At 40.2% G+C, this 19119-nt stretch overlaps 1 protein-coding gene across 6 annotated transcripts in view; it reads right to left on the reverse strand.

Moving 5' to 3' along the window:
* The window catches only part of TNFRSF19 (TNF receptor superfamily member 19), a 95583-nt gene that overhangs the window by 68249 nt on the left and 8215 nt on the right, over positions 1-19119 (reverse strand). For 3 of the 6 annotated variants that reach the window (XM_046664532.1, XM_046664527.1, XM_046664530.1), the window contains exons 2-3: positions 8995-9097; positions 6718-6828 (exon numbers count right to left, since the gene is read on the reverse strand). In XM_046664532.1, coding sequence (XP_046520488.1) covers positions 6718-6828; positions 8995-9063 — 180 coding nt within the window. In that variant the 5' untranslated portion in view covers positions 9064-9097. Of the gene's footprint in view, positions 1-6717; positions 6829-8994; positions 9098-15287; positions 15368-18612; positions 18708-18949; positions 19089-19119 lie in introns of those variants that run through there. The other 3 variants (XM_046664528.1, XM_046664531.1, XM_046664529.1) reach the window with 3 other exon arrangements.

Below are 19119 nucleotides of genomic sequence, written 5' to 3' on the forward strand. Positions count from 1 at the left end.
GAAAAATTACAAGCTAGAGCTTGTTAATATCTGCCAAACATCACTGGGCTCGATTAGGTATAATTAAACATAAATAAAGTGAGCAACGCTGTAATTAAATGGCAGAAATGAATCTTTTTTATGCTTGCAAATTACATTCATTTTTTCTTATTTGACTTTCTCCATAGGGATGAAAACAGTTTAAAGAAATGTAGTGTTTCTAAAAATATAAAGCCGGACACACACTCATGTGGAGGGAGGTATGCAGTTGTTTACAAGAATTAATTTTTTCACATTAACTAAAGTCATCCCAATAATTGGTTAGAAAAGCTTACTTTGAAAGCTGTGCCAGAGACTTGAAGTCTGTTTCAAGTGGTTCATGCAAAAACTAGTTTCCTGATTTACTGCTGGGAGGCGATCATGTTAAAAGCACATTGTTGGCATTAAGACTCGGTAAGGAGGAGGCCGTGGCTGGGCAAATTCTAGACAGTAAGAATTAAAAGTCTAATGTGGTCACTTTAGGAAAACAACAATCCTCCTCCTCCCACATACTGCAACACTGTTTATTTTCATGAGCTGAAAGGATGGTCATGTAACACTGCTACGCACATGCATGGCTCCAAATGCCCAGTATGTACTACTCATGGAGCAATGTAAACAATATTTTGTATTTTTTGCCTCAGAAATAGGAAAAGGATACTAACAATTATCTTTCCCATGAACTTTCAAAAACTAAACCCTATAGCGGAAGAGAGAGAGTAAATATGGCTCCATGTGACAAAATTCTCAAAACAATTTCCAAATGGCTCAGTGACCTGTCATATATTTTCCCAAAGATAGAGGAAAACTACTTATTTAAGCTGAGTTACCAAAAAGAACCTTAATGAGACGAGATGATGCTTGGGGCTTTCAGGGAGGGAACTGGAAGCCGGGAGAGCTGATGAGATGAGACTGCTCAGGACGGGACGAGAGGTGACAAGGAGGGTGGCATCTGGTGTGAGGAACCACAGCGATGCTCCCACTTGGCAAGGCCAAACGGGGCCATGGCGGAACAGAAACCGGTGGGAGTGTGGGAACCGGTGGCCAGGACGAGGGCAGCTCAGAGGAGGAAGGAGGGGAAGACGGCGCATGCAGCAGGTCCACGTGATTTGGATACGTCTTCTTTCAGAAGTTGATCCTAAGCCAGAATTTCTGGAGGGAAGTTCATCATTCTAGAGCTGCACTGTCCAATACAAGAGCCATCACCTCATATGGTGAAACTTAATTAATTAAAATGAAGTACAATAAAAAATCCAGTTCCTCAGTGACACCAGCCACATTTCAAGCGCTTGATAACTACAGTGGCCAGGAGTTGCCATACTGGACAGCACAGATACGGACCATTTCCACCATCACAGAAAGTTCTACTGGACAGTGCTGGACAGAGCACTGTCAAAATGAGAAACAGATGGTCACCCCCAAGTGGCTCCACCTCCTTCCCCAGTGCTCACTGTCAGGCACTCACTAACAGTGACCCTGGACAGATAACTAACTCTCTGTCTCAGTTTCCACCTATGAAACTAGGTAGTTATACTCGCTATTTGAGACACAGGTTGTAAGGATTCCATTATGTAATATATGAACACCACATGGAACCTGGCTTGTTATAATAAACATTAGCTAACATTATCTATTTTGGTTGCATGATATGTATTACAGAGTAATAATTAAAGACATATTTGAGAGATAATACATCTCTGTTATGTTAAGGGACATCCTTTAGATGAATATAACCCAAAGTTTCCAAGGTGAAAGGTTAACATAAGTAATCATTTAAAAAGCGGCCAAAGAACAAAAGGGCGTCAATTTAAATAAGCAACAATGATATTATGGAGCTCGGTGGGGACTTCTTACCATCTAATAATTGAAAGAAAATGAAAAGAGGTCGGTGGAGCCACTGACCGTACACCACAGGTGTGGCAAGGACGCACCATCTCCAGGAAGGCTGTTCCAGTAGCTCCCGCAAGCCCCACTACATGGTTTTTGTTTTTTTTTTAAAGGTTAGCACCTGAGCTAACATTTGTTGCCAATCTTCTTTTTTTTTCTTCTCCAAAAGTCCCCCAGTACCTAGTTGTATATTCTAGTTGTGAGTGCATCTGGCTGTGCTGTGTGGGACACTGCCTCAGCGTGGCCTGATGAGCGGTGCCATGTCTGCACCCAGGATCCAAACCCGTGAAACCCTGGGCCACCGAAGCAGAGCGCGGGAACTTAACCACTTGGTCACGGGGCCGGCCCCCCCAACTTCATGTTTTAAATGGCAGAGCCCTAACAATGGGAAAGCAAGCACAGATACCCTGAGAAAAACAGAACTGAATGTCTTGCCCCAAAATAATAATTAGGAGTAACAAAACCACAGACGGAAATGTTAACTGTCTCTGCTTACCCAAAGTATTTCCAAGCTTCAGTTTTAAGACACAGACACATGTAATTCAAAGAATCTCATGACCCAGGGTTTGTTATTTTAGATAGAGAGACATGATATTAGAAAATGGACAGAAGTTTTAAGTTATCCTTAGCACAGCAAAACAAGTAACATCATCATGTTAGAATAAAGGTAATTCGAAAGCATTATGTCTGGTGAAAATGTACTTTTTAAAAAGTTTTAAGGAAAACTTTAGTTGTGGATATCAATAATTTGATCCAGCTTTCTACTTTTCCATAACTAACTTTAAAATATTTACTGGTGATCGTGCTTTCAAAATTTCAGACGCCACAGGTAATGAAAACCGTCAGCCTCAGGTAAAAAGGTGATGCTGTTAGACTGATCTATTCATTACAAATTCTCAGGTACCCCCTCCAGACTACATATCTAGTATTCCAAGTAAAAAGCAACTAGATTATTTATAAACGGAGCTGTGTGAAAATTTTTTAAAAAGCTGAGTCTTGGTCAAACGAATAAATTTTCCCTGGATTTGTAAAGCTTGAAAGTCATAATTAACCAGTTGAATATACTTGTTCTGTGATTTATCTGATTTTAATATACTCAGAACTTACTTTTCTTTGCTCTGAAAGGTATGCTATTGCTATAAACTTAACAAAGGCAGCCTGGAAAGAACCAACTGCAAATTCATGAGTGGACGGCACAGAAATTTCTAGCCCCAAAGTAACTGCTTATAAAAACCTCAAGCTCCTTGCCTTAATTAGTTAACTGGGAAATAAAAATAATTATTTAGTTGTATATTTCCATTGGTATGTTTGCCTCTCTCTCTCTTTTTAAATTTACATATAATTGATAGATAACATTATACTACTCTCAGATTTACAACATAATGACTTGATATATGAATATACTGCAAAATGATCACCACAGTGAGGGTAGTTAACATTCACCATCACATATTGTTACAAATTTCTTTTCCTTGTGATGAAAACTTTTAAGATCTACTCCCTTAGCAACTTTCAAATATACAATACAGTATTAACTATAGTCACCAGGCTATACATTACATCTCATGACATTCATTTTATAGCTGGAAGTTTGTACTTTTTTAACCCCCTGTAACCCATTTTGTCCATGCCTCCAATGTCTGGCAACCACCAATCTGTTCTCTGTGTCTGTCAGCTGTGTTTTTCAGTTTTTTGTTTGTTTATTTTAGATTCCACATGTAAGTGAGATCTTACTGCATTTGTCTTTCTCTGTCTGGCTTATTTCATTTAGCATAATGCTCTCAAGGTCCATCCATGTTGTCACAAAAGGCAAGATTTCATTCTTTCTATGGCTGAATAATATCCCACTATGTATATGGTGGTGTGTATGTGTATATATATATATATATATATATATATATATATATATATATATATACCACATTTCTTTTATCCATTCATCCACTGAGGAATACTTAGGTTGTTTCTATATCTTGACTATTATATATAATTCTGCAATGAACATGAGGGTGCATATATCTTTTCCAGTTAGTGTTTTCATTTTCTTTGGCTAAATACCTAGAAGTGGAAAAGCTGGATCATACAGTAGTTCTATTTTTAATTGTTTGAGGAACCTCCATACTGTTTTCCATAATGGCTGCACCAATTTACATTCCCACCACAAGCGTTCCCTTTTCTCCACGTCCTCACCAACACTTGTTTTCTCTTGCCTTTTGGATGGGATAGCCATTATAACAGGTGTGAGGTGACATCTCATTGTGGCTTGGATTTCCACCTTTGCCTCTCTTCTGTTTTGCATCTTAGAGTATGAGCAAGGCTCAGTTGCTAATTTTATTGACTATGAGCTAAAATCAAGATAAAAGACTTAGCAAAAATATTATTTATAATACACACAAATTCATTAACTTTTATATTACTAGATTTAAAGGTCACTTTTCTCCCCGAGAACTATCAGAGGTTGGCTGATCTGTTCACTCCTTCAGCAAAGATATACTATGTGTCTGTCAGGAGCAAGGCACACTGTTTAGACACTGAGGATGAAAGCTGAAGGAGTTGGCTGTCTGTCCTCCAGGTGGACACCTCAGGGCACCCAGGAATATGGACCCACTCAGAACATCTGAGCATCTCAGTGGGTCTTATGAATCTAATTTTTCAGTGACATCATTACCTTTACTTTTATCCTTTCTCACTCGATTTCTCCTGGTCTATTTTTTTAACGCAGAAAATGATAATAAGTACTGAAATGGAAATAAATAAAATAAGCAGATAAAGGCAGAATTATTCACATTGTTTCCCTTTGATTGCTTCCAATGTAACACAGTTGGACGGCTGTTTCAATACTCAGGGAAAACTGCTACCTAAGAGAAAAATATCTCTTCTGGTTATCAATGGGAAATTATGAAATACAGAAACTGTTACCAGATAATCTCAGAAGATGGACTTTTTAAATAAAAAAATATTAGAGATTGGGCCCTGTGGCTGAGTGGTTAAGTTCGCACGTTCCACTTTAGTGGCCCAGGACTTCACCGGTTTGAATCCTGGGCGCGGACATGGCACTGCTGATCGGTCCATGTTGAGGCAGCGTCCCACATGCCACAACTAGAAGGACCCACAACTAAAATATACAGCTATGTACCGGGGGGCTTTGGGAGAAAAAGGAAAAAATAAAATCTTTAAAAAAGAAATATTAGAGCTTATAGGACTTTCATCTTCTGGTCTGATTCTCCAGAAATTATTTTGAGGTTGTATTTCCTGGATTCAAAGGATGAAAGCTAGGGAGCAACTTCTCAGAAATAATTTACTCATCTCTTAGATTCTGTGTAGTTTCATTCAGATTTCCATAGTGATTTGAGAAAAGAAGGATTTCCTTCTTCTTTGAGGAGTGGAGACATCATCATCTACTTTCCTCTTGGGCACTATTCCATTTTTAACTACTTTGTTCACTGACCATAGGTATGCAGAGCTGCTATAAAGGATCTTTTTACGTCTTACATAGCAGAACTTATGTCTGAAAATGCACATACTTGACAATCAACAGGGATTGAAAAACATCAGCTGAGATGCTCCAGTCAACCAGGATCCTGAAAGCCAGCACTTATTTAACACAACCACCAGAGAGGGCCATCCTCCAGGAAGTACTTGTGGAATGCATAATTCTTTGTTTCCTGCTGTTTGTAGATCATTGATCAAAAATCTATGAATGACAAGACTCAACTTTCAATAATGGCAGTCTGTAGAGGCAAAGGACTTCTCTTCTAAAAGTCACTTTAAATAAAAAGAAAAATCTTTTGTTCCTTTTCTAACAGGAAGACTTTGATGCTTTATTTAGAATAAAAGGATACATCAATTGTCCACAACTAGTAACATCTTCAAAAGGTCAGAAAATAAAGCAAATGAATGTATAGCTCTGAACATGCTCACTAAAAAGAAAGGCCCCAAGAACATCCAAGACTGAAATATGCCCTGCTAGGACACAGTGCTTCTTAAATAGTGGTGAAAATGAATATACTTCAAACGCTACTGAGAGTAACACACACTCAACACGGGGAGATGAATAATAATTGCATCGTCAAAGGAGTGTTCAAAACCCAGGTTTGGAAAAGAACTACTACCTTGAAGGATGGTTACTTAAGTCACTGTTGGGCTCTACTTCTTGACAATGGTCACAATCATTGTAAGAAAAAGAAGGCCCCGTAAAGGGTAGCATTACCATTTTCTGTTATCAATGCTTTGTTTTTAAACCATTAGTAGAATACTGATTCTTTTAACTAATGTAAATAAACCTTAGAAATTATATTCTTTCAGCAAAATATGATAAACAGTAAATTATATAAAACAATGACAGCTACTGGGCTGGCCCCGTGGCCGAGTGGTTAAGTCCGTGCGCTCCGTTGCAAGCAGCCCAGTGTTTCGTTGGTTCGAATCCTGGGCACGGACATGGCACTGCTCATCAAACCACGCTGAGGCAGCGTCTCACATGCCACAACTAGAAGGACCCACAACAAAGAATATACAACTATGTACTGGGGGGCTTTGGGGAGAAAAAGGAAAAAATAAAATCTTTAAAACAAAAAAAAAACAATGACAGCTACTGAATTCTGGTTATTAGAACCTATTTTTTTTATCTCAGTAACACATGAATCAAAAGTACTGAAAAGGGAACTGTATAATGTTTGGCTAAAGTGACATAATGAACCAAGAATTCTGTCATGGTGTCCAAATCTTCACTACTAATTAACAAAAAGAATTTAGCTGAAAAGAACACATTTTAAAAACACCGATCGACAACTTTACCACGTATCCAACATCTACCTTAGACAACTCCATGCCTGGCCCGCACTGCTGGCAGAGAACACAATTTCCAGACCGATCTCTGAATTCTTGTTGTCTACAGTCTCCTGTTTCACAAATCACCTCACATGCCTGAAAAAAATGTTTCACAAAGCGTTATTGTAAAGTAAGTAAATTAAATTTTTTTCAAAACAAACAATATCATCAGTATTATTCACACAATCACTGAATGTAAACATTAATTTAAAATTCTTCTTAAATGAATTTTCACTTTAGGAGGAAAAACCACTTTCTGAGTAAGTCAGTGGAACAAATAAATCAATAAGCCTGCTTCTTCTCTGGAGACCCTGAATGAGGTCTCCCTTTTTCTTGGAATTAATCGCTATCTTCCTTTGATACTTTTCTGAGTACCCAAGGAAAAAGATGACTTAGGAGCCACTTTCTTTTCTAGTAAGAGGATGTATAAAAGAATAGTCGTAAGAGACGTGAGATCCTTTTGCAACCTGAAGAATTCTGAATTCAAAAACAATGTTTTTTTGATCTTCAAGAAATATAAACACATTTAAGTATAATGATTAGATAAATAAACAAATGGAATCAATTAGGATAGTCACAAGGACTCTGCTGTTATCCTTCAGACACATCCGCCACACGGTTTTGATATAGAAGTTTCAATCTTTTTCAGTTGAACTGCATTTACCTAGAGTCTGTCTTCCAAAAAATACTATCTGACAGTCATGAGATGAGTAAAATTCTTGATGATGATAAAGATGAGAACAGTGGCCAAACTCTCTGAACTCTTCAAAGTAAAAGTGCTACGTAAATAGGAACTTACATTCTTACTCATGACCATTTAACCATTTAAATGGGATCTAACTACAGACTTTGCTTCACAGCATAGGACTTAATATGAAAGATTATCAATATAGAAATAAGCACAGGACTTAATATAGAAAGATTATCAACTTTGGCAAAATAAAGGTTGTAAATTATTTTCCAAAATATAGCCTTTTTTTCTTATTTTATGTAAAAACAATAAGTTTGCTTCATATACTATCATCCTACAAAGCGTGTTTATCTGCTTCTTAACAGATAGCATTTCATAAAAAAAGTGGATATTAATAGAATCTCAGATTGGTGAAAACATTCAGTTCCACCTCTTACCCTAAGCAGGAGTGGCCTCAGTAACACTCCTGACTATAATTTTGTTTTCCTAAGTGAAGGCTGAAAACCTTAGGAAGCACGGGCGAACAGAGACTGTTGTTATGTATAATGCCCATCACACAGGCACACGAAAATTGTTTTTGGTAGTTATAATAATGAGCAGTCATTCAGTACAAACTACCCTCCACCTTGAGGCAGGAATATCTGTAATGATGTCCGCCAGCCTCCTTAAATAAAACCAAAGCCTTAACCTCTAGAGCAGGCAGGAGGGAGAGTTCAAGGTGGGTTTAGGGTCAGAACATGATTTGGGGCTAAAGATCTGACAATCTCCTTCCACCTCTCTGAACCCCCCTTCACCACCAATCGTAGAGGAGCCTGATTTCATTTAAGAGGTAGGAGAGCCCTTCTCCAGCAAACACACTGTAATGGCTTTGAGAAAGAAATTCCACAACCTCCATCCTAGACCCTTTCTTCCAGTGTTCAACAACCTCATCCCAAAGGAAGGAAGCTTTCCTTGCATCTGTCTGAATCTCAGACTCCAATCTGACCCCATTTCCTCTTACTCTGTCTTCCAAGAAGACTTTAGGGGCTGCCTTCGGTATAAATAATTCAGTGTAAATCATGATTATACCTCCAGATTAAATGTTTCAGTTCTTTCAAACACCTTCATAGATCTTTTGTGTCAAGCTTTCAGACATTAAAATTCCCCATCTGTCTTTAACACTTTTTGGAAGCAAGAAAGATATAAATAACTACATAAAAATAACAGCTCTTTTAAAAATCAATTCTAAGCTCTTCAAAAAGTGTGTAAGTCATGGGCTCCGAACCGGCATTGATGGTCTTGTCAGGGTCTGGGATGTGCTGTGAGAGACACGTCTGTAAACCAAGGTATCATTGTCACGGGGCTGCAAGGAACACTATGATTTTGACTTCAACTAAATTTAAATAAGGCAATTTCAATGACTGTTACAAATGTCCAGATACAGCAGCAATTTTTGACTTATTAATTAAATGTCACAATGAAAAAATGCAATGAAAAATGTTTTAAAATATGAAATTAGACATAGAAAATAGTTTTGGCTCTACTTATAGGAATTTTCACCACATTCATATGAAAGTTAAGAGTTGACTTACCAAACAGGCTAGTAAAACTACAACGGTGAAAAATCTTTTCTCTTGTTCGAGTAGCACTTTTAAAGCCATTGCTCTTAGTAAATGTATTTATCCTTGAAGAGTTCTAAAAGATAAGATATAGTTAACATAAATAACATTAGTGAAGATGCTCTGTATTTACTATATAATGTTTACCATTTGCTACATATACTAGGTAATATTAATTATGTTTTAAAATAAGAAAAACCTTTAAATAATAACCTTAAAATAATAAAACCTTTAAAAAAGATATAATAGGCAAATAATACGGGATTCTTTAAAAATTGAGGCTATGAGAATCGAAGCTTTGTCTACTAACACACTCTATGCAAAACTCCCACTGGCTCTGAATTCCCAGGCTCTACATGCCTTTATTTTCTAACCAGGTCTGTGTAGTGTCCAATCTACTCACCCAGTAGAGAATTACATTCGAACAGTGACTATATAAACCTTCCATTTATACAGGTTGAGTGAGCGCCAGCAGGATACAGTAGTGATAAAACAACAACCCGCACTGAGCACTCTGTGCTAGGTACTATTTTCAGCATGTTAACTGACAATCTTCACAACTACTCGGGAAGGTAGATAGTATTGTTATCCCCAGTTTAGAGATGGGGGAAACTGAGGCTCAGAGAGGGCTGAGTCACTTGTCCAAGGTCACAGTGCTGCTAAGAGGCAGAGTTAGATGCGAACACAGGTGGGTTGGCCCCAGTGTCCCTGTGTCACATATACCCTGCAAAACTCTCTGCTGTGTTTAGTGAAAATGATATACCTGGGTCTGGAGCCTTCAGCTCCACTAAAAAGCAGACACAGCTAACATTTGGCATTTGTGAATTCCTCCCCAAACCAGCACAGTGCAAATTATCTATTAGCAGAAAAATAAGCATTCATTTAAACACATCTAAAAATCATTTACAAGTGATGAAATTGGAGGCACCTGACATTTCAATAAAAGATAATCCAAGCCTCTTTATCCTCACCAGAAATGATCTAAAATGTAGAAACCAATCTGGTTGTGTTTTTTCACAGATCCACACAATGTCAAGAGAAGAGATTTATTTAAAAAAAAAAAAAAGTGAAGACTCATCTGGTGGGTCCATCTGTCAGGCAGAGAAACAACGGTTCAGTTTCTCCTTAGAGTCGAACCTTCCAAAACTAACAGAGACCTAACACAGATTATCTGCCTGCTTAGAAAGAAAGCAGAGCAGAGAACCAGAACCGTGGGCAAAGAGCTCAAGAAAAACAACGCCAGTAGCAACAACGGAAGCAGAGCTGGCAGGCTGCTGTCTCAACGTGGGCCCAGCAGCCAACCAGGGTGCACACGAACACAGCCTGGAGATGGACAACCCAATGGTCATTTCAGCTGCCCGAGCAGGGCCAAGCATCAGAGAATGAAAGATCATTTTTACATTTGTTGAATGAAGGAACCATTTTGAGTGAATTCAAACAACATTTTTTGCTTTTCCAGCTTCTTGGTCATAGCTTTTCTCCCCCCTTGCATATCTCAAAATCATCCAGCAATTACCCAACTATGCGGCTTACTGCTTGTGTAGACACAGGATTGGGGTCAGCAGATAAAATCACATTCTCTGAAAGGTATGCTTCAGGTTATCTTTCTCAACATGGTCCTAAATTTTTTAAAATGTGCTAATTTTTAAAAGTAAAAAACATAAAATCTATGCGGAATTACACTAATATGGAAAAGGTACAAATACCAAAGCATTTACACAAAATAATGAGAAAAAAGACATTGATAGAGTCAGTCAGTGCGCACCATAATCGAGCAACCAGCCTGGACAGAATACTGGGATGCTGTACTAACTTCTGTGGAAGCAGACAAATCCTGCAGCATCTTCTTATAAGGCAATCACTGACATGCACATCAAGTTCAAAGTCACGGCAATATGATTCTCATTTCATAAGACACACCTATTTTATGTGCAAAAATAAATATGCCAAAATATTATCAACCGTTACATTTATATTGTGGCATTCTGGGTGAAATTTAGCCCTTTTTCCCAAAAACTCTTTATAACGTAAAAATCTCATTAATCATGAAAAAATTTACGTATAGTGTTCTTGGGGCAAAAAGGTAAGTGATATGGTCCTTCTCCTTTAAAAGTTTATAAATTAAAAGAGGTGACAAGATAAAAACCACATAAACACCACCAAAGAAAGGAGAAAACTGAATAAAGTGCTATGATTTTTGCATCACCAAGAAATTTTTCTTTTCGACGATAGGTAGGAAAAAACTACTGGAACTATATCCTATTGCTGATTTGTATTATTCCCCCAACGCTCATGTGAAACTGAATAGTTGAATGAATTTGTCCCTGCAAATTATTTTCTAAACTCCTTAGTCTGGCACCTATACCTTTTATAATCTCACCCACTGGCCTGCCAGTCTCATCACTGGCCACTGCCCTCACTGCCTGTCCAGCTCAGCCACGCTTGGGCACTCATGTTTCTCCTGAACACCCACGATCTTGCCCTCTTGCACACACTGTAACCTTGGTCTGGAGAGCCTTTCTCCTACCAAATCCCACCAAGAACCAACTCACTGTCACCCTGCTGAGATGCTGTCCATGACCAAGCACAGTGAAGACTTGCTCCCTATGGCCCTAAAGCCCTTTCTACATTCACGTGCAGCATTTATCGCACTGCAGAGCAATTATGCTTAGCTGTAGGTCAGCTTTACTCAACAGACTGTACACTCCATTAAAACAGGGACCCCACCTTATTACTCTCATATTCCCGTGTCTAGCACAGTGCCTGGCACATACTGCTGCTCAGTGAATGTCTACTGAATCAGTTAAGAGAATGAAGAGCCACAAAATAGGGGCTGGCCCCGCGGCGGAGAGGTTGAGTTCATGTGCTTCATTTTGACGGCCCGGGGCTTCGCCAGTTTGGATCCCGGGTCGGGAGATCGTCCTGACGGCAGCTGGGGTGACCTACAGTCAAGTACCAATAGTTTTCCGCATGTAAATTCAATATGGGTGAAAAAAGCCAGGGTTTTATCCAGACTGGCAGAGGCAACTGGAAACACCTGGGTTTTCAGCTCCATTTCTTAGCAATGTCACTTTAAAACATCTATCTGTAGACATAAAAACAGAAGCTACTCACAGGGGTGTGGCAAGGATTAACTGAGATAATGCACATGAAGTGCTTAGCCCAGTGCCTGGAACAGAAGAAAAGCCTCATCGATGATGGATGGCTGCTGACGTTGCTATTGCTGCTGCTGTTTTTGAGAACATCACTTATTAGCTGTGTGAACTTGGACAAGTTCCTTAACCTAAGTCTCGCCCATCATCTCTAAATTGGGCACAGTGATGGCACCTACCTGCTGGGGTTGCCGTGAGGCGTGAGTGAGTTTAACCACTGTAAAGCGCTCATAGGAGAGTTAACCGATATAGACTGTTTCTGGCCCATAATAAGTGCTACGTAAGTGTCAGCAAGGATTGCTGTCACTGTTAATGATATTATACTGAGAATCAAATGATCCAGTGTATGTGACAGTCCTTGAAGATTGTAACCTGTTAGACAAACAGGAGACATTATTCGGACGGTCACAACCGAGTGGCAGGTCATGTTTTAAGATGCACAGGTCTGCAGAAAGCATTCGAAGACTAAGAATAGACCCAAAGTTTGAACGAAGCATTTATAATGTCAAGTACTGTGTTAAGGCTTTATAAGAAGCATAAGGTTTCTTCCTTACTACCACACTCTAAAGTAGATATTTATCCCCACACTATGGGAGAGAGACCTGAGAGTCAAAGGACACGTACTAAAAATGGTGGAAACAGAACCAAACTCATGCCTGGTGACTCCAGGGCTCTCAGCCATTCTGCCAGGTTGACGCAGGGCCATATCCCGCTCCAGGGCAGCATCCGGGACCCCTGGCATGCGGCAGAGCAGGACTACGTCAACCAAAACAAACTACATAACAAAACATACATCTAATGATTTAGCCGTTTATCCAACAAACTCTGATTAAACAGGTGTCAGATGCCTGACTGGAGGCAGCACCAGGCTGGGGGAGGACACCCCACAGGTGCACTGGAGGGAGCCCCGGGGTCAGCAGGGGCGGTGGAATCTCCTGAACGCCTTTCCTGATAGCCCGGCCACGGGGTATTCGGAAAAAAACACTTTCGCTGGTGGAGTGTTATAAGAGTGACCTTGAATTTCCGGGAATAAAATGAAATACCTTTGGAAATGCTTTGGCCTTCATGAAAAAAGGAAAAATTTAATGAAACAAGTGTTTAAGTAATAACATTTGAAATAAAAATAAGGCAATAAAAAGGTATTTACAGAAGATGCTTTTAACTTCTGGACATTCAGAGTCTGGCTCAGATACAAAAATCCTTTTATATATTTCAGTGTTCTATTTATTTGAGGATGACTTATCAAGCATGAGATACATAAATTATTGAGATTATGTACAATGGGTCCACTGCAGTTTTCATAGTTTGTCAAAATATCCAGACTAGACAACATCTACTAACAATGTAGCACTCATTTTTGCAAAACGTGCACAGAGAAACTGGCCCTACCTAGGCAATAAGGAGAAGACTAATGATGCTTGGTTTACTGTATTCTAGGAGTATGGAATTTCTGCCTCATATCTGCTATTCCCCAATATGGAGCAGGGGACAGGATCAAGAGAACCAGGCAAGCAACACAGAAGATACAGGAGCCGCAAGCACAGAGCTAGCAAATGTTCTCTTCAGCTGCATAGAAAGCGGCTGCTTATCAAATCGAGCTGCTCAGCCTGCTCATTTGAATGAACGGTAACTAACATGGATGTGTCCTCGCCAGCCAGCCTCTCAATGGGATAAATCCAAAGGTGCTGAAATGTATAGCCCTTTGACTTCCTTGTCTAAATCATGAAAACCCACACTGGGGTGTCAACAGGCAAAGAGGCAGGGTCTCAGAGGTGGCAGTTTACAGGAGCCCCAGTGGGGAGGAGCAGCTCTAGGCTTCATCTCTTACTGGCTGGACAAGACCACTGGATCCCAAACCACTGCCACCCTCCCTTCCGCCTTGGGGCCTTCCTGTGTACTGTGCCTTTATCTACCATGCCTGCCCCATCTGTCACCGTTCTTCTGGCATCTCCCTAAGGCTAGCATGACCTCTCCTTCATGCTTCCATAGCACCCTGGACTTCTCTCTATCTCATGGCATAATTATCTGGTAACCTCTCTCGCTCTGTAGCCATTGTGTTGCCATCTTGCCTGCAGCATTATTTTCTTCAGACACCATAGTAGTCAATTTTTAAAGTAAGTTTTTAATATTAAAAATGAAGAATTTTCTTGAAAAATTAGAAAATCTGGCAACGATGTCTCCCACATCAAGGTAACATGAGCCAGAGTTGAGCATTGGTAGTCTCTTACACAGAAGAATATACTTTCTAGTGCTCCAGTCTCCACCACTCCCTATTGTCACATGGGCTCCCTTTCTTCATTTTATCACCAACCAAGCCATCTGAGTTTATCACCACAGGCTCTGAGGCTTAAAGCAAAGAACTGTGACTTCACTCTAGGACTGTAACTCACCCGAAATATGTGCCTAATACACGCTGAATGAAGAAATTCATTAATTAGGGATACTATTTTACTCAGGATTGTTGTAAGAGCTAAAACAATACATATGAAAAATACGTGAATAACGACATTGAAGTAAAAGTTATTGTGTTAGAACACAGTCAGGACTCCATTCCTTGACTGCAGTGCTATAACATTGACAGACATCACTAAGGAGGAAGGTCCGGTGTGTATCTTTCTAATTTTAACAATTCAGTGACCTTTCTGAGAATGACCTTTATTTTTTATCTTGTATATGACCAAAATATACGACTCTTAGAATAATTCAAATAATCTGGATAATTTTTTTCAGAATAAATTATTTAATTTTCTTTACTTTTCCGTCCCTTAAAAGCCATTTGATTTATTATCCAACAGGCAGTGCATGCAGTTGGGAACAGTTTTCATCTAGTAAAACTGTATTAACATTACGTAATCAAGCTACATTCAACTCATACATTTTTTCCAATATGCAATAGGTTGAAATATATTTTTTTAAAATCAACATTAAAGTAAACTGGCAGGCTTACAATTCATAAAATCAGCATTGCTACACATGCTATACATACAGCCTTTTACATTTTAATGGTGAAACATAACCATAAAAGGCTTTGAAATAAGGTCAATTTCATGTGCTAAGAGAATAAAACATTAATTAGAAATTTAGGGTACTGCTATCTTCAAACAGGACACTAACCCCTGGCCTCTAGCTGTTCCTTATCACAGCCTTCCATTTTCCCATATTTCGAAAATCATTCTTCCTACGTTGTGGCGTTGGCAGCCCCTCCTGGAGCCTAGGAAGTTCACAAAGGTATGCTGTAATGAAAATATACATATTGTTGTTGGCTGGGAAATGAGAATGATTTCCCTTTTCAAATCATGAAATATTTTCTACTAAAAGCTCTACAAGCTTTAAAATGTTCTGTTGCCAAATACAACATCTTCAATTCCCCCAAAGTTCAAAAACATTAGGGGGTACTTGCTGTCAGGCTACAATTTTTTTTTTTTTAACAGAACTTAACTTAGGATAGCGTTTTTTGAGACTAATTCTTTTTATTTCTCGGAGTTGTACACCCATCCTCTTTGCCTTAGGAAAATCACTGTCAGCGTTCTCAAAATGTTCAATCAACAAGCATATTGTAATCAAGGTACCTTTCCCCGAATTCATAAATGTTTCTCTATCCTAAAATACAGAAAGAATAAACTGCAACATCAAGGATTAAAGGGACCTCAAAGATGGACTCAGTTAAGAGAACAGTGTATAACCATTTCTAAAACACAGCTGTTTAAATTTTTATTGTAGAAGTAAGTCTGGATAGATTCCAAAAGCCCTCTTTGTAACATTTGTAGTCTTCTTCTCCAGTACAAGTAGCCTTCATTCTTTTAGAATTTCCTCATGTTAGACCCATCCAAGCTGACTGAAGCAGGGATCAACGACATTTAATCTTCACATATACATGTTCTTTTGTCTTATATAATTACTGATGGGTGGTTATTCTCTTTTTAAAACCTAGGTTTTAAAACTTCAGTTTAAAAGGTACATATACTGTGATGTGTGGACTAGAAGATAACCCAATACTGTTTAAACATCTTACTTTTAAATGTAAACATTTTAGACAGACAAAATACGGTGAATGAACTCCTTCCTCAACCAGTAAATCATGAAAAGAAACTGTGTTCATACTGCTTTGCTGTTCTTTTTCTTCAGCTAGGAGGTTACCTTAAAGAGGCCTGAACAGTGCATAATCAGCTGCCATGAGACGAATGTATTTCACTGTTGCTGGCTCTCTTATCACACAGCAGCTGTCTATTTATTTGGGGTGTACATTTATTCAAGGTGGGTATTTTTTTTTTTTTTTGAGGAAGATTAGCCCTGAGCTAACTACTGCCAATCCTCCTCTTTTTGCTGAGGAAGACTGGCCCTGAGCTAACATCCGTGCCCATCTTCCTTTACTTGATGCGTGGGACGCCTACCATAGCATGGTGCACCAAGTGGTGCCATGTCCGCACCCGGGATCCAAACCGGTGAACCCAGGGCCACCGAGAAGTGAAATGTGTCAACTTAAACCGCTGCGCCACCAGGCTGGCCCCTCAAGGTGGGTATTCTTACTAAACCTGTAGTCAACACAGATAGAGGATGCTGGACTTTTCTAGAATTTTAAATGCTTGACTTTAAATATTGATTCATCAGATTTGAAAGGACTTGGCTTCTTTCATGTAATAAAGATGCCTGCAGTTTTTAGTTGGTGTTGTGTTAATTTCTGAATAAGGGAACTGGTCACAGGGGCTGGGTTAAGCTTGGGTTCAGAGATTCAAACAGGTGAAAAAGGAGAATCAAATTCTCCTCATGAGCGTGAACAGAATTCCTCCCTTGTGCTTCAAAAGTCCCCAATGTGCCCTAGATCATGTATCAGAGCTATTAGTATAGTTATAATTAAATTACTATATGAAGGACAGCATGTGACAAATACACGTCTCAATTCATTTTCCATTCACGGGTGTATGCATGTAGGTATAAATTAAAACTCATGACGATCTGAAGTAAAAATAAAAAATTGCTTTTTTAAAAGCTTCTTATAGCTTCTTAAATATTAGGAATATTCCTTATTAAAGTCTTCTGGATAGAAAAGGCACTTTACACTGCAATTTCAACTGCATAAAAAGACTCTTCATATGTCCTCAACTACAAACTCAAGACCCAGTCTGGACTCAAGAGTCAAAAGACACTCCTGTCAAAGAAACAAATAACTCCCATGAATGGCCCAGATAATGCTAACACAGTATCCCAGAGTTAGCACTGGAAACTATGGGGAAAAAAGCCTAAAGTCAATAAAGCCATGTGGCCTCGGTAATAAAACAAATGTCATAAGACATTTTCATAGATTAAAAAGTAAAGAACTTACAGAGCTCATGATAATGTACCATGTACTGATATCAAGGCAACAGTTTCAAAAGGAAACTGCATTTTTATGTTTCGTAATATTTTCAGAACTCGATAAATATTACGCAAAGAAAAATTCTTTAAGTACCCACATCTCTATGGAATAATGTCAAAAACTGTCCTCCACAGAAGGACTCAATTCTCACCCTCTCTAGTTCTATCTTTAAATTAGATAATAAGCAGTCCTTGAAATAAAACATTTTTTTAAACGACATGAAAGTAGCATTGGCAGAAATGCCTAAGGTGAAACCGCACAACACAAAACATAATGAGCAAACCCTGAATGAATGCGGTATAATCCTCCCAGTCGCACAGAAGTATCTGTTCATGAAATAACCTATTAAAATAAACTCTTCTGTTTGCAGAAGTCATGGTTAACAACCGTTTCCTGTTTATATAAAGAAATCATCTCCTAGTAAAGGCAAATTCTCACTGGAGTATAAACTACACTTTCATATATATTTCGGGTTAAATTGTATCAACTAAAGAAATATGGAGCACAATTCTTATGCTTTTGTTTGTAAATTGAGTCCTTGCATTGAAACACCAAAGTAAAGTGACGTGGATTTCTTACAATGGTAAATGTAGGTTTTGATGCATAGTTCGCTACCATCAAAACAGATCACTGAATTTTGGTCCTTTCAAACTTCATCTCCAAAAGCACATTAGCTAAATTTCTATTCCCTGACACGGCATCAGAACCGCGTCCAGGGCTGTGAGAGCTGACCTTTCTAATCCATTCCACGCTCTACCCATCACTGTACTAATAAATACTGCTGACATTGGCGAAACCTTCTTTTTCCACAGAATGAACATGTTTATGGACTACTTGTAAATCTTGTAAATGTTCTCCTTCCGACTCCTTAGCTACAACTGGGCAGCCCCGGCCTGCAGACAGCTTCCTCCCGAGAAGCGCGCTCCGGGGCGCGCCCACTCGGGGGCTGCCTCTCCCAGCGCCGCGCGGGGCGGACGCGCCTCGGGCAGGAAAGGGGGCGCAATCGTCTCAGGCGGGGGTCACGCCCCACGCGGATTTATATGCATACTCACACACGTTCGCCTTACAAGCAGATTTTCTACTTACCGGGTCCCTGGACAGAAAGACAAAGTCCTGCCATCCCCACCGCCAACGGAGACAGGGAGGCGTTCCCACCCTCTCGTCCCTCCAGCTGCGGCGGCCAAAGCGCCAGCATCTCGGGCGCCTCCTCCCCGGCAGCCCCTGGCTGTCACCAGTGCCCGCTTCGCCTCGCCCGGCTCAGTCCGGCCGCCGCGCTCCTCTGCACGTGGGCAGCCCTTGCCGGCGCCCCCTCCCTCCGCCCTGCCGCCGCCTCCTCTCCGGCTTCCCTCCCGCGGGATGCACGCGGGCGAGGGCGAGGGACCGCGCGCGGCGCCGCACAGCGCCGGGTGCAGCGGGCACCTACCTTCCCCGTCACCTGAGAGGCTCGGAGGCCGCGCTCCTCCGCCCGCCCCGCAGGCCGGGCCGGAGTCGGAGGCGCAGGGGCGCGCGGTACCGGCGGCGGAGCAGGTCCGCTCCTCTCCCCGCGCGCACGCCGAGCGCTGCCCCGCGCCGCCCGCCCGCGCTCTCCCGTAG

This window comes from Equus quagga, chromosome 6 (genome assembly GCF_021613505.1).
Source record: "Equus quagga isolate Etosha38 chromosome 6, UCLA_HA_Equagga_1.0, whole genome shotgun sequence".
In the NCBI taxonomy this organism is placed as follows: domain Eukaryota; kingdom Metazoa; phylum Chordata; class Mammalia; order Perissodactyla; family Equidae; genus Equus; species Equus quagga.